Source organism: Triturus cristatus, chromosome 9 (genome assembly GCF_964204655.1).
Source record: "Triturus cristatus chromosome 9, aTriCri1.1, whole genome shotgun sequence".
NCBI classification, from domain to species: domain Eukaryota; kingdom Metazoa; phylum Chordata; class Amphibia; order Caudata; family Salamandridae; genus Triturus; species Triturus cristatus.
This window is the reverse complement of record NC_140592.1, coordinates 1,144,031,500-1,144,047,577: the sequence shown is the minus strand read 5'-3', so window position 1 is coordinate 1,144,047,577 and position 16,078 is coordinate 1,144,031,500. Positions and strand designations below refer to the sequence as shown.

General features: G+C 44.4%; 1 protein-coding gene across 1 annotated transcript; it reads right to left on the bottom strand.

Annotated features, from left to right (window-relative positions):
- Positions 1-3,766: 3,766 nt before the first annotated feature.
- LOC146799514 (acyl-coenzyme A thioesterase 1-like) lies at positions 3,767-15,650 on the bottom strand. The gene is made up of 3 exons (XM_085627081.1): positions 15,060-15,650; positions 8,914-9,116; positions 3,767-7,676 (listed from the first exon to the last, which is right to left on the bottom strand). Exons 1-3 carry the CDS (start codon positions 15,514-15,516, stop codon positions 7,056-7,058), a joined length of 1,281 nt encoding a protein of 426 aa, XP_085483207.1. The 5' UTR covers positions 15,517-15,650; the 3' UTR covers positions 3,767-7,055.
- Between the last annotated feature and the right edge of the window lie 428 nt (positions 15,651-16,078).

The following is a 16,078-nucleotide window of genomic DNA, read 5'->3' as shown; positions in this document are numbered from 1 at the left end:
GTACGCGAGTCGCTCAGCCCTGTCCGCCGCTGTTGTTCGCTTTGTCCCCGGATCGCCCCACAACTCCAATCCGGGGGGCCGGCGCGGAGAAGGCCGCAATCTTCGATCGGTGCTCCCACCAGTGTCCGGGGTCCGATTCGAGAACGGAAAACGGGTGCCGCCTCAGCTCGGGTACACAGACACAGTCCCCTCATCAAAGACAGGATATAATCAGGATTAATTCAGGAGGTCGCGGAGGTCCTCGGGAGCTTCGCACCTACGCGGCCATCTTGGTTGCGCGCTAGGCTCCTCCTCCAGGATCATCTACTCTTGAGCCTTTCATAAAGTCTTCAAAATCTTCTATCCAGTTTTTCCACTTGGGGCCCGTACTGTTTCCTGATGTCAATATCAGTGATTCAGGGGGGCGCAGGAACGATACCCCCATTAATATAGGCCCTTGTGGTGCAGCTGAGGCTGGACCGGTTGTTGCATTCTGCGTGGAGTCAGGTCGAGTGGACATGGTGATATTCTGTGATCTTCACTGTCCCTCCTGACAAACCTTGTGGCTTTGCAAGACTTCAAAAGATTATTTTTGACGGGCTCAGGGTGCTTTTTTCCTTTGTCTGACCTCAAAATGGCCGCAGAGCTGAGGCCAATGTCTTCCTATGGGGCGTGCCTGACTTTAAGATGGCCGCCAGATGGGACGCCTGTGTGCAGTTGGGGACATGAAAATTACAGTCCTTACCCCAGTGCTGCGCACCATTTGTTCATTTGGGGCCTCAGGAACTCGTCTCCCAGGAGCTCCTTGACGTGGCTGCATGGCTGAGCTGATCGGCAGTGTTTGCCTGTTTCTTTGGAGCGCGCCTCCTCTTGTTGTCTGGGCGCTCTTCTTGTCATGTGTAGTTGGAGGGGGTGTCTTAGCATCCCACCCTTGTCGCCAGGTTTAGCGTCGCACGCGCTGAATAATACGCGACACTCACGGAGCTGTTCAACCCGTCTTTATTCTCTTAACTACTGCCCATCCAGTGCGCGCGCACTTGCGCCGCCCCCTCCCGTCGTCTTCTTGCCATGCCTGACCCGGAAGTCCAGGACTCGGTCAGGCATGGCGACGCGACACCAGCTAGGATCATACTTGAACAAAAGGAGGGTTGATAGCCCTTTAAATCAGTCCTTTGTTCTGGGCCTAGCTCGAACCTAAAACAAGATTTTCCCCCTCGCTGCTTGCTCGTTGCTCCTCCAAACAGAAAGCGGGCAATGTGCAGGCACTGCTGAATTGTGCCCCAGTGCTGACAAATTACACTGGGACACATTCAGCAGATTTAGCTGGGGACCATACAGATCCCGGACCTGGCTTATTAATGGATGCTGGATCCAGGATCCTAGTAAATCCTCCTTCATTTCGGTACTAAATGGGATTATGGGCACATGTACTGCCCATCCTCTGACACTTCCATGAGAATTTAACATTACCTTCTCGTCCGTCTTCCTTGCTGCAGTCAATTCATTATGAGCAAATGCTCCTGTTGACAGAAAAGTCACCAAGCAAAAAACATACATTTATTAATACATCTATAAATGTTTTTTGAAACTCTATTTTTACCAAACGATTCACAATTTGCAAGGTTAAATACAACATCTGACACGTTACCCTCTGTGAATGGTAGAGGTGGAAGATATTTGCTGATTGCAGACTTATCTGAAGCTTTATCCTCCAGATAGAACATCTTGTAGAGCTGCAAAAATATTTCTGAAATTAGTTTTGGATCACTAGTGAGACCACTCACAACTGGATCACAAAGGTTTTTGCACGCTAGTTTGGTTAAGCTTAATGTTAGCAGTCCGAGCTAGGAGTTTCCCCATATGATCGCTCTTCTCATACGGTATGTCCCCACTGTGTAGTAGAGCTCTTAAAAAGTATTGTTAGCCTCCATCCACATTTTATTTACTGAAGGCAGCTCGCAATTTCAAGGATATTGCCCCTGTTCTGGCTATATTTCCCCTCAATAAGGAAATGTTGTTCGCATAAGATTCATAAATATTATAGGAGTGAACCCTAAACATGGCCCTAAAAGCATCTCAGAAGTTTGATGCTTCAGTCGACCCTGCATTCGGATAGAACAGTTCATCAATGAACCTCCTTGTCACAGTCACCCAATACGTATTCTGGGATATCATTTTATTAAATTAACATCGCTTTTGCTTCCTGTCTTTGCTTTTCACCTGAACCTCTGGTTAAATGGTGGCATAGTTGGAGGTTTTCATAACCTCGTGCCCTCTAAAAGTCTTAGAAACTAGGAGGTAGTCAATTCTTCAGGCAGACTTTAACCTGATGATAGAAATACAAGTATACTCCGTAGAATAGGGATTATAATTTTCCATGAGTCACACAGACCTAATTCCAATTTCAAATCTTCAGCAACCATATTTGCTTTAAGTTTGTCCTTCTCCTATTATGTAAAGATGAATGTAACTTGTTTCACCCGATGCAAGCAAAAATGCCCTTTATAGTCAATTAATTCTTAGACAGTATCAATTTTTGCAGTGGTTTAGGGTCGTCCTCTGTCAAGACCATAAAAATGAACTATCGTGAAAATGTTTTCTTCAAAACAAAAAGTAGTCTTGGCCCAGCAACCACTTATGTCTGATTCAGACTTCAAAATGCTAACTTGTAAGCCCTTTCTGGAAAGAACGGCACCGCCGCTGTGGAGGAGGATCATTTTTCTACCCCACAGGGTGTAATTTAAATTTGTTTTGATTTAGAAAAAAGTTGGCCTCTTTCTAAAAAAATGTTTAAGGGTTTATGTTAATAGTCTATCTCATCACAACTTTATGCTTCGCAAATTATTTAAGCAATTGATGTGACATGAAAAAGCACATCAGTGATATGAAATTCATATTTAATTTGCCAGGGCAACTTTGTTCTGCTTTGCAGTGAATCACCCTTGTTTTCAAAAACGGTTTCGCCCTCAGGCTTACTGCCTCTTCTGTTCCCACTCTCTGCCCTCTTCCTAAACCACCCACACTCCTCTCTGCCTCCAGGAGCCCTGCCAACCCCAAGCCCTAGGGGTTCAGAATGATTAAGTGTTGTGCACTTGGCATATATGAATGACCTGACCCACAATGTTTTTGCACAACGTAGGTGCACATAAAATTCATTTGTACATGAAAAATCCACTTCATCAGGAGCAACGGGATTTTGCATTCGAATATGGGGTTTGCTTACAAAGCAACTCCGCTAGTATACTGACATTTCTGTGTGAGATAATATATTAGCAGCAAGTTTGTGGGTAAACTCATCAGTGAAAGTTGGCCAAAATCCTCCAACTTGCAAATCTGGGGAATGTTTGCAAACCATCCTGGAATAAGTCAGAAAATTACTCAGGCCATTAGCTGGAGTAAATGAGCTTTCAGGGTGGATCAGTGAAGGCAACATCCCCAGAATTGATGATGAAGCAATGAAAGGAATTTCTCATCCAATAAGATGGGCACTATTGTCTCACAGTTTATCCTGCAGAAATTCACCCCTGTTAGATTTCAATATGCTGAAATCTTTAGAGTAGACTTACAAGCATTCCTGAAAACCTTAAATGCTTCGGAAATCACAAAAATGCATGGTAGAGGTGGTCCAGATATGGCACTTCTGATTAATACCCACACCGTTCTTCAACATAAGGCAACTTCCATCTCAAAGCTTAGAAGTGGCTTGAAGGCAATGCAAAGTGAAAATGTTATTTTATCCTATGAAGATAATAGTGAATTGAAAAAATGTGGAATAAGGTCAGATCTATATTGGCCTCAAAAAAGCTCAAATGAAGTCACTTTATTAGTTCTTTGTTTACACGTTTTACACAGCATCTACTGAAAAGTAAATCACCTCAGGCCACTTCTCGTTAACTTATTACATTACAGAAAAAAACTGTTGTGAGGTTATATTGATTATAGGAGGTGGTTACGATAAACTTCAAAGAGTCTTGTTCCAGTGGAGGTGTTGACCTACTCAGATACAATGACCATCTATGACTAGGTGTGATTGTGGTCTCTCAAAAAGGAAAACGATCATCACAGCTTTCTACCCGGTTAGTTTTATTTTTAAACATAATGAGAAGATAACAGTAATGTATAGGGGAAGATGTGCTCCAGTGTGTAAACTGTTGATTTTGGAACGAGGACACATGGGTTGCAGTCCCTGCTTTGTCGCTTGACTAAAAATTATTTCATTATGAGTTACTCACTGTTCTCCAGTAACACATATTGTATATGAGCAATATACACATGAAAACATCAACTGTATGCTGTGAAATCCCAAACACAGGTCCCAGCAACCCTAGCCCATGATCTCCTTGTTTATATAATCTGGTTACAAGTCAAACATTGCATAGTTTTTCTATGAAGTGCAGCTGAGGATCCAAATAGCCTCTCATAAGTGATATCGCCGTCTCCTGGAAATAGGTCAGAACTATACGAAATACCTTAGAAAAATAAAGCTTAAAATTCATTGCCAATTCCAAAAGGAACCAGAGCAATGGAATTGCAAACTGTAGTGTTCAACGTCCGTGTGGTCGGTATAAATTGCATTATTTGAAAAGAATTAATCTCGGTTGTTAGATAAAAGGAACTACACATGGTTAACCTGTAACTAATCAAGCTTCGAACCATCATTTTATGCCAATGATTATTACATTGATCGAGGATGAAAGCTACGCTATCCATAAGGATGCCCAATTAAAAGTTGTTTTCTCACATTGTGTTGTTATTTTTCTATGGTTAGGGCATCATCACTTTGTTTGTCAGAAGAATATTAACTTGAAAAAAGCAGAAACATCATCAATGCCATTGTCTCTTAAAGGGGATGTTTTAGACCTTGAAACATTAATTTAGTTTAACCCCCATTCTCTTCAAGATACAGTAGGTCTGGGCTGCCAAGACCCAGTATGCAAAGACCACTAATTATAGTTTAAGATCAGTTGTTGGAGTCTGGAACTCTAAAAATACTTAGGTATAATCCATGCAGGACTAAGAAAAGAACCAGTGTTCTTCGATTATTGAGGGGTTTGGCCATATGTAGAAAATAAAGAGCAAGATGGATATTGGAGACTCTTGGGATCTCCATGAGGTTCATCGGATCAGATAATTGTTCTCTTAGTTTTGTTTATTGACTAGGGTGCTAGTTACCTGTGGAGCAGAGTAATTTAGTGCTCCATACACTTATATGCAGACAATACTCCATGTGTGTTTAATGTATAAATCTGCTTGCAATATATTATCCAAATGTGGTACGGGACTATATTTACTCTAATGAGAGCCCTCTATATATTTAGCAGGATTATAAACAATGTAGTCTCATTATATAGAACAAGGTATATATTCTTTAAATGTAATCAATGGTGTTTACTCATGCGAACTGTATTTGCTTGGAAGCCATGTTGATTTAAAGTTGGCCTAACTTGTAACCAGGCCCGAAATACATGTAGTTCACATTTATAAATGTTTTGCAAGTTTCTTGTTCTTTTTCCTCTGCAAGTGTCCAATAGTGCCTCTTGTTAGCTAGAATAGGCTTAGTCACAGTGTACTGAACTGGGAGATAGTTAAAACTTAATTAGAACTTGGCCTCGGACATGGAAACTGTGATGATGGCCAAGAGCCTCCTGTACCAGGCATATTGGACCAATGATACATCCAAGGTCGCACAGATGTTTGCTTCATTGTCGAGCACTGGAAAACCAAGGAATTTACCTGCTCCCAGAAAAAGGCCATTCTTAATTGGTCCGGTTGGTGGGAACTGATAGAAAGAATCTTCCATAACTTTCCTTCATGTATTAATCACGTGTTTCTTAGACAGCCGCGGTCCATGCAGGTAACAGCGGTGGGGAGGTGGAGCCGCGTGAGCGGGGATTTCGAGGGACGTTGCCGAGGGAAAATAAACGTTGTATTTAATTTTCCCTCTGCATCAGCCCTCAAACTACCCCCTCACGCGGCCCCACCACCCCAACTCTTTTACCTGCACAGACCGCGACTGTCCTTAGAATAACTTTAGTAGACCCTGTACTAACTTTGCTAAGCGAAGACCTCTTGTCAAACTTTGCTAATTTCTTCTGCTCAGGTGTTGAGCTTCATGCTTGAGCCTTCATACTTTTTCCCCCGAGACTTAAACTTGGTTCATCTGCTGCTGACAACTTCCCCTTAGAAATCCCCCTTGTCACATTGATGCTTTTATTTAGAATAGGGAAGCCCCTTTATGTAACCTGTTTAACTGACATTTTGCCTATTCTATGTAGTTATATTTTGCATTTGCTTCTTCATTATATATAAATTCAGACTGAAAGATCATCTTAGTATGTATGCTCTGACAGTATATTTGCTGCAGTTTTGCAAGCTGATTTATGTTGTAACCTGAACTAAATTGCTAATAAACCCCATACGGCTTGGACTACCCCATCCCTGTCGTTTCTGTGGAACCACATTGGTTTCACTGCAATTGAAATGTTTCTGATGTTAGCTCCTTTCTGTCGCTTCAAGTCGACAGTTCCAGTGGAAAGTCCTGTTTGATGACTTTACCAAGTGACTGAGATACAAGGATCTCCACTCCATCACTGGCAATCCATCACTGGCAAGGTATGTCACCCAACTTAAGTGGCATATGAATAAGAGATGGTCAGCCATGTCAAGGTCCACCAAAGAGTTTTAATCAAGTACATGTGATTTATGAATCACGGATGATCATCCTAGCCTGGAGCAGGATTGGTGCGGTCTCATGGACAAGGCAGAAGCCAGTTTGACCTTGGAATCTTCACATTTTTCTACTTCTGTAGTTTTGATATACATGTTACATGTGAGGCACTAGCTTTACTCTTTGGTTGAGCCAAGATTATTTTTAATGGGAAGGTCTTTGTAAGTTTAGCACGTCTTGCATGGTGGTCTGAGAAACAGCGGCACAGACTACTGACTATTAAAGGTTGATGCAGTTTTATTGGAAACATGGCTTTTTTCTATTCAGTTTCATGAAGCTTTTAGACTTCCTTCACACTGCTCAGTTTGCTAAAATACCATAAAGGTGTCTGCAAGAGTATCCCTTTTCTTCACAGAGATGACGGTAAATGTTGGCGTGTGAGAATGTGATCCTTGGAGTCCAACAAGTGACGAAAGAGGAATGTTTGGATCCTATGCCAAGCATCCTCCTGAGCCCGGGCGTGTTTTTCTGGCTGCCCTCCCCACAACACAGGCATCCCCATAAGCTTGTGAAACGATGCATGGCACACAGGCAAGAAGGGAGGCTCCAGGAGGTGTCCCGCCCCCTCATAATTGTGGACCTCCACCTGCTTCCCATGTTTCTGAAGACGCTCGATGGGTTCCCGGCAGAACAAAACGCTCTTTGAGTTTTGGTCCTCCACACCAGACAGGAAGAGGAAAGCAGCAGAGGATTTTTCTACGGGGATGTGGCAGTCCTTGTGTGCGGGGTCTGATGGGTCATCGAGAGCTTCCAAGAAATTCATCACATTGTCTTCAGTAAACTGTATCCTTTCCGGGCTGAACGGAAGACCTGGTAGGGTGAACCCATCACAGTACAAAGGAGCAAAGGTGTTCACACCACATCCAGAGATACTGACCGCCGCCTTGATCCCGGGTAAAAACGTGGCCATAGAGAGAGCCAGATCAGCACCTTTGGAGATACCTAGAACACCAATCCCGGAGAGCTTTACCTAAAGAAAAAGGTAGAAGAAATCAAAATTAAAATACAGCCAACTGTACTTTCTTGGTTTACAATGAAAAAAAGAGGAGGGATGGGAATGCCAAACATGTGCTTGGCTTTTGCAAAGCCTAAATTAATTCACAGGCACATGGCTATCATGTTATAACACTGAGATCAGTTACTGAGATCAGGCTACCTTTTCTTTTTGGCATATTCAAAAGCAACATAAAAAGTAGAAACTAAAGCACATTACTTGGTGTTTTGAATATTTCTGCATTGGGTCGAAGGCCGAACTGAAGGCCCATGAAGGTTGCCTGTAAAATCTCAGAACTTGTCCTCAGTTGCTAACTCCTCAGAGATATTTGCATTTACTGCAGATGTGACAAAGTGATTTAACATTTTAAAGAACTTTCATGTTTTTAAGGACCCTATAGATATAGTAATAATAAAATTTATGAAAGTAAACTTGGCAGTTTAACTGCATGTAGGCAACTTCAAGGAGAACCATGGCTAATGCATCTACCAATTGAGCTAAGACCAAGGATGGTGTCAGCCAAAGGATGGAAACTGCTCTTCTGAAGGGAGAATGGAAGTTAAGCTGTTCTCCGTTAAGAGTTATGGTCAATAGTAAGTGGCCAACCCTCAAAGAGGAAATACATTTTTGTACACAACAAATACGTAACATGAAATACCAAGGCAAATTGTGACAACGGAGAGAGCGTTTGCATGTAAGTTAGTAACTCAGTTGAACCACCAGAAGAAACTATTCGGTAGCTAATTGTTAAGGTGATCTTTGCACACTCGAATGTAAAGCAACAAGAGAGTTCGCATTGATCACCGAGCTAACTGAGATGTTAACACCAAGCACAACACTTACAGTCTAAGTCAGGGGTGTCTAACATGGCTCCAGGAGAAAACGATCCATGTTAGAGTTTCAAGATATTCACATAATGTACATATACTGAATTTACATGAAAGAGATATAGAGTCACTGGTTATCTTTAAAATCTGGACTGCTTCCAGCCATCCTGGAACTATACTGAAGAACCACAGTCTAAGCGTTCCCTACCCCTCCAACTTGAGAGAGATGGCCCCTGCTCCTAAGACTGCTCGTAGGTGCAAAATGTCTTAATGGTTTGGGGCAGGCTTAGTGTGTATAAGTTTATGGATAAGTTCAGCTGGGAAGGAAACCCAAGCCCAGGAAGGGACAAAGCAAACCCAATTGTATAGACAAATAACAATCAAACCTGCTGCTGATTCTTCAGAAATTCCACAGCTGACCCAAAATAATCCAGGTGGAACTGGTCCACGCCTTTCGGAAGATCCTCAAAACCAAAATAGGCCAGCGCCAACGTCACAAACCCTCGGTTCGCCAGCAGACTCGCTCTGTACTCCGGGAGACCTCCGGCAGTGCCATACAAGTCAACGACAGCAGGGAACGGCCCAGGCCCTAGGGTGTAGAAGAGATAGGCACCGTCATTTTTTTTTTTTATAAGTACAGAAACAATATATCAGATTGCTCTTGTTTGTACTTTCTGAAGAGCTCTGCAGACTTAGGCCGGAGGAGCCACCTACAGCTGGCAGGGGCTAGGTGAGAGCACTTCACAAGGTGGCAAGTCTTTGGTGCGAAGCCACTACCAGGAGCGCTGCTGAAAGTTCTAATCTGGCTGTATGTGCAATAAGGAACTTCAAGGCCACATTAGCCAAGCCATTACGCATGGCACATTGTATCTATCAGAAATGCAGTGACCATGCATAGATTGCCTGAACGCATGCAACAGACTGGTGACTCTGCCTGTAGGCGTATGGGTAAAAGGGGCATGGAGATAGCTCAGCAAAAATAAAGGGGCACGGTTCTAGCTGAAGAGTTGCAAAAGAAAAGACAGTCAGAAAGTGGAAAGAGACAGGCACAACCGAGCAGTGTATTTAGGGATGTTGAGGACGGAGACTTAATGGGAGGAAGGAAGGTATACAGAGATGAGGAGCGGGCAGGAGTCTTTAATGGGTGGAGGAAAATGAGACCAGATGGGATGTAGAAAGCAAGATAGATGAAAAGCAGACTGGGGAAGGCTGAAGGGGACACAGCTGAATGAAAGAGGAAAGCATGCATGGCGATGTTGATGGGGTAGTAGTCCCCCTCATACTACATGTCTTTTTTTACATACCCAGATATAGATTTCGTTGTATTTGTGGGTGTACGTGGGCCCACATCGACTTTTGCAAAGGTTACTCGTAGGTAAGGAATACATTTCTAGTTATTTTAGAATTCAGAGGATTGTTTTTTTGTTATTCATGAAGCGCAAGTACACCAAAGCTTTATGGTGCTGAGAGAAAACACAACATGAAAAAAGGTTCTAAAATAACAGGCTGGTCCACCCTAAAACATGGGTTTTAAAAGCTTGCAGAAAGAGTGCAAAACTGAGGAGGACCAAAGGGCGCTGGGAAACTTGTCCATTCCCTGGCCACAGCCATTGAGAACGCTCGGTTTCCAAAGACTTTGGCCCAGTGTTCAGTGGCGGCAACCACATACAAAAAGTGGTAGCGTGGGGAGGAGGCCAGGGAGCACGGGAGGGGTGCACGGGACAAGGTACTACAATAATAATAAAACATTTTTAAAGGTAAACTTCCCTGCTGCCGGCCACATCGTGCCTCAGTGCTGGGACTTCCTTGTCCCAGCAGACACTGCGAGTATGTGACAGACTCCCTGTCCAATCAGCATGGGGACTGGCCTGAGCGGGCTGGAAAGATGCTCTGCTCAGGAAGTCCGTGGTGTTTCTCTAACCTGGCTGTTCAGTACAGCTGGGTTAGAGAAACCTAAGTGTGCATGTGCGTTTTGGTTGGCCTGAGATGGCAGGTCAAACACACATGAGCACTTAGGGAGTGCACATGGCACTTCTCCTCCCCCTCCCATGCCTCGGCCCCACCCCTTCCTGCACACGCTGGCTATGCCAGCGACTTAAAAATAAAATAATGAAATATTGTTTTATTTTTTTGCTGCTGGCTCTGAGCCAGTGGGGCGGTGCTCCACCGCCATTGCAGAGGAGCCGCCCCTGCCAGTGTTTTAGGAATGTGGAGTACCCTGGAGCCAAGGGATCACAGGGATCTGGCCAGCTGGTACATTGTGAATTTAGAGGAGAGAAACTGGGGGAACTTGTTTTATCGTAGCCTTAAAGAGAATCCTTTTTCTTGATGGGCACCAATGCAAATGAATAAGGACTGTGGTTGTAAGATGGGGAAGAGAACAGGGCCGGACTGCCCGTAGCGGGCACCGGGCAATCCCCCGGTGCGCCGCACGGGCGGGGGCCGGTTTTGGGATCCTGGGGGCCGTTTTTGTTACAGGGCCGTTTTTGCAGCATAGCTGCAAAATCGGCCCTGTAACAAAATCGCCTGAAAACCGGCCCGGGCAAAGAGCCTGGCGGCACCCCCAAGCCCGGGGGTGCCGGCCGAGCACTTTGCCAGGGCCGGTTTTGGTTCCCAGTCCGGCGCTGGAAGAGAAGTACCAGTGATGGGACGTGCTGAATTGACTGAGGGTGTCTGAAAGTCCCAGGCAGGAGGCATTTCCATAATCTAAACAGGATTGACCCAATGCTTGAATGGCAAGAAGATGGTAGTTGTTAGCAAGGTTAAGCAATTTCTTTTTTACCACTTTTGATTGCCAAAAACATTTGGTGGGTACCCTGGAGACATGATGCTCTAAAGTGAGATTGGCTTCTAGAAACAAGCCCCTAGCATGTACTACCTTAGAGCACTCTGTACAGGGGCACATAATGTCGGGTCAGAAGGAAAACTGCTTTTTCTATTCATCGTTTCTTGTGATCAATATATCAGTTTTTGAAGAATTCAGCTTCAAAAAAATGTTAGACTTCCAGCAATGAATTGTGATCAGTGGTGCTGGAACACTTTTCAGAGTGGGTTACTGTCTTCAAGTTACATCACTGAAGTTGGATGGATTGTTAAAATTCCAATTGTCACACAAACAGCAAGTGTACAAAATGTATTTAGCAGGAGCGTGGTAAGGGTGTAGTATGTAGCTGGTGGTGCAAATATATTACTAAGGCATTGTAGCCAGTATCCTTTATAGACCGCATATTTTCCATTGAAATGGAAACTACATTTCCTCAGACATAGTTTCTAACTGAGGAAAAACACGTAAACGATAATGTGTGGAAATTGTATTTCAGGAAATGGGTATGTCTTGATTTATTTTGATCCTATTCAAATCTTTGTTTCCATCACACTTTACAATGACAAAAAATGTGCTTCCTTTGTGCTTTCCAAACTGCTGATATAGCCTGAAACATTTGTACAGTTGATTTACAGCTATATAAACGTTATGTATTAGGAAAAAAAATGAAAACTTCTCTACCTCTGCAAGATTGCAACATAAATCATTCACTTCACAAAATCCTCAGCTTTGTATTTAGGGAAAATAAAAACTATTCTCCATGTTAAACGATGAGAGAGTAGTTTGCCAGAAGATACTGCCTGACATCTGACCTCTGTATTGAAGCCCAGCAGATATTAACAGAAAAAAAAATAAAGGCATCTTTTTTGCCCATTCATCTTCTAAACTCCAGCACGATTATTTTGAACAATACTGCAGCACCCCTACTTCCGGCGACATACTAAAGTATACAAAAAGTGATGGATGGAATGCTTGAATTAATCTCAGACACTGTAATTACTCTACTGCATCCCAATTCATCTTATTTTGCACACCATGCCACCTCAGTTTGGACCCAGCTACATGCAAATCAGTCTTGACCCTGCTCCAATGGGAACAGTCCAGCCCAAAACACACAAAAAGTGATTGGAAGAATGCTTTCAATTAAACTAACTACTGGTAATTACCCTGGGCAACATCCTAACACATCGTTCTTTTTGCCCACTATGCCAACTCATATTAGACCAAGCTGTAAGTTGATATAGCCTTAGAGCCCGACGTAGTCGGCTCTACCAGCCAATTAAAGGCCCGCTCCAGCGTTCGGCTCAGGCCTTTAACAAGGGAGCGGGCCTTTAATGGCCGATAGAGCCAGCGGAGGTCTCCAAGGCTATTAGAACATTCCGTCTCTAGAGGGCAGAATGTTCTAATTTGTAAAACAAAAGCCTCACGGAGCCCGAGGGGGTTGAAATATCCTCGGGCTCTGCAAGGCCTTTGTTAAACATTGGGAAATTGATGCCCCGGGCTTCTACCAGCCATTAGAAGTCTGGAGCACTCCATTGTTTTCAAAGGAGCACTCAACCTTCCAATGTTCTAATCAGTATCGGTCCTGTTCCAAAAGAAGCAGTCCAGCCCAAATTGCCAAAGTTAGGTCCTATCTGAATTGGAACACAAACAACATAAGACCATGTTTGTCCAAAGGGGGCCTCATCATTCGAGGGCAGCAAGAGCATTAACAAAAACAAAGAACAAAAGGACTGGGGCATCAAGACATAGGTGCAAGCATAAGTGATGACATGTGTGTGTATGCCTAAATCAAGTCGCAAAGGAACTGCATTTGTAGAGCGCAGCTATTCTCTAGAAGGCGTCCTGGCAAACGGCTTTGCTTGCATTGTCATACTTTTGTTTTACTGATGTTTTTGAACATGCCAACAACAATTTTTGTTTTTTTCTGAAGCTACACAACATGAGCAAAGCCAAGAGGATTGCCCTGGCAAAGCCAAAAGGCAAGACATATTGGTTTTGCCAATGCTTGGTATGCTTGGATCTGCGTTTTACTGTACATTTTGTACATTTCCGCATATATCCGAAATAATAGCAAAGTGACACTCGGGGTTTTATAAAACCACCTAAATAAACAAATACCCTATAACAGACAGCTTTGCTTCTGTGAACATGATAAGTAATTGATTGTAGGGATATTTGGGCACTATTGCGTAGGTCCAAACACCATGCAAGCATTTACTGGAGATTGACCGATGTGCATGACCCACTGAAAACAGACCCTCCCCTTCCTCCAAAGCCTGCCAATCAAGGTGCTCAGCCAGTAAACACACTATACTGACGACTTAATATCGTCTTTAGAAAGATCAAGTGCATCAAAGGATTGCAGGAGCTCATGAGCACGGTGCATTCTTATTGTTAAAGAGCAAAGTCTGCACTAGACTGACCTTTGTCACTCGTTGTTTGCACACTTGAACCAACGTGTCTAACCCCAGGTCAAAGATTGACAGAAAAGAGCAAGGTTTGTGTGAAAGGGCTAAAAGAAAACAAGTTGACACAATATCACAGAGCCAGTTCAGACCCCGCAGCCCCTTCACATCACATCTCCCTGTAAGCTATGGTGTTCCCAAGAGGTTAACTTCTTGCCGCCCCCTGCCCCCTCTTAAACATACCCTTGTGAGCCGGTATACTCCCTCCTAAAACCTCATCCTGGGTTATGGTGGGACTCCAGTTCATTTTGAGAGGTGGGTCTGTGGGCTGTTACAGACTACAGTATCACCAATGTGGAAACCCATTATGGAGGATTCTCAGACAACTGGCCTCAAACCCACTGAGTTGTCCAGGCGTGCACCCGAGGTGTTCATCTAGAGCAGTGTCAGTCAAAGCTGGATAACAAACGAGCCATTATAAAAGCCACAGAGAACTAGACCGCTCACACAGCATCTGATCACCCTAAGTGTTCACCACAGGCCACAGTGCTCCATGTTTTGTGGAGTATATTGCTGCACTACATTTTGTGTGGGGGGCGGTATCACAATTCCATAGCTTCTATGACAGTAAATTTTGCACAGCTCTTCACTGCCTTACTTTCCCACCAGTTGAGGAGGACTACAACCCCCAGAATTCATTGGGCTGTTGAACTAGACCACCGCACTGTCTCATTAGTACTAGATGAGGCTCTGGTACGCTAGAGGTGATCATTGTAAACAATAGCCATTAATTCCTCATATACTCTCTATGTCTGGTCATGGGTTGGTTTCCGGCGTCACTCAGCCTTCCTTGCTCGATAAAAATGACTACTGCTCACTTGATAAGAACACCAACATGCCTCAACCCGCCTTTAAACGTCCTTGGGTGTTAAAGTGCACTAAATACGCCGCAGGGGAGGCGGTAGAATTACGTCTGGGCAAAAATGAGGAGAACAGACACAACACTCAGGGGTGGCAATTATAAATTATATTAGTAGCTTCTTCAGTTTTCCAGGTCCAGATCATGTGTGGGTAGCTCATGCAACCCAGGGGCTATCATTGCATTCTGGGACTTTCAGTCCTAATTGTATACAGTGATAATCACTACAAATCCCAGAATGCAAAGAAACAACCTTCAAGGGCTGACCGATTCATGCTAGGAGCTAGAAAACATATGCGCGATGTACTACCAGTCGATACGTGATTTGATGTTTCACGTCACCCCACGCAGTTTAGTGATGTCTGCAATGCACCAACTCACCAGGGGGCACAAAGAGGGTGGCTCTGACCTTGCCCTCGCGGACGGGGATCCTCTGCACCCCCTCTCGCAGGAAGCTTCGCTCGTTGGTGACCTGGGCAAGGCGCTGACCAGGAGGGTCGAAACCCTCGTACACTTCAAAGTCCACAAAGAAGGGGGTCAGGACGTCTCTCTTCACCAGGCGCCTGTGTGGGGTCTCTGGGAGCAGCGACCACACCAGTCCCATGGGCTCCACCCCCGTGTAACTGCCCCCCAGGGCTGGAGAGCTAGTCAGGTCCAGCTCCCCGCTGCTGTCCGCCCTATACTGGGCGGAGGATCGGAAAGACACCCCCGTCTCATCAGTGAGAGAAGCCCGGAGTGTGACGTCCTGCAGCGGTGAGAGGCCACTCACTGAGATCCGCACAGGGTCATCAAACAGGCACTTGGAGGAGGGGGCGAGCCCCATGCTCACGGGAGCCATGGAGACTCTGTAAGCAGGGATCAAGGCCCTCCTTAAGAACTCGGCTGCTCGTAGAGCAGACAGTTTGGCGGTAGTGCGAGTTCCCCACCAGCAGCCTGGATTTTCAGGGCAATAGGGCAATGTATCAGGAAATCCAATCGACGCCCGACGCAATGGATCAGGGTCTAAGTGAGAACAGAGCGCTGGGAGGTGTAGTTATTTTTTACGAGCTGTCAAAGTCAAGCAACAGAACTTCAAAGACCTATTGAATGTGACGCACGGGCTCGTGTTTCTACATTTGTTTATTACCACGGCATACTTCATTCATTTATGCATTTGCGTCTTTTATTTAGCGGAAATCTGGCGAAAGCATACCCCGGTTTGGCTTCAACATTTTTGCAAGGCTTTTAGATTTCTTATGGTTTATTTTTAGCCATTTAGCCCGGCTCCTGCAATTTTTCTGCACGAGATGATTCGTTATGTGCAAGATCACACAACGTGGTCAAGTAGGGCTACTACAAGTAGAACCCAGTTCCTATCTAGCCACGATCTTTAAACTTCCCGCACACACAGAATAGACACA

What these genes read in the sequence shown, in the direction of transcription:
- LOC146799514 (XM_085627081.1), bottom strand. Translation starts at nt 15,516, where the DNA reads ATGGCTCCCGTGAGCATGGGGCTCGCCCCCTCCTCCAAGTGCCTGTTT. An exon ending in CACCCTCTTTGTGCCCCCTG is followed by an intron (nt 9,117 to 15,059) that starts GTGAGTTGGTGC and finishes TCTACACCCTAG; the next exon opens with GGCCTGGGCCGTTCCCTGCT. An exon ending in TTCTGAAGAATCAGCAGCAG is followed by an intron (nt 7,677 to 8,913) that starts GTTTGATTGTTA and finishes CTTTTTCTTTAG; the next exon opens with GTAAAGCTCTCCGGGATTGG.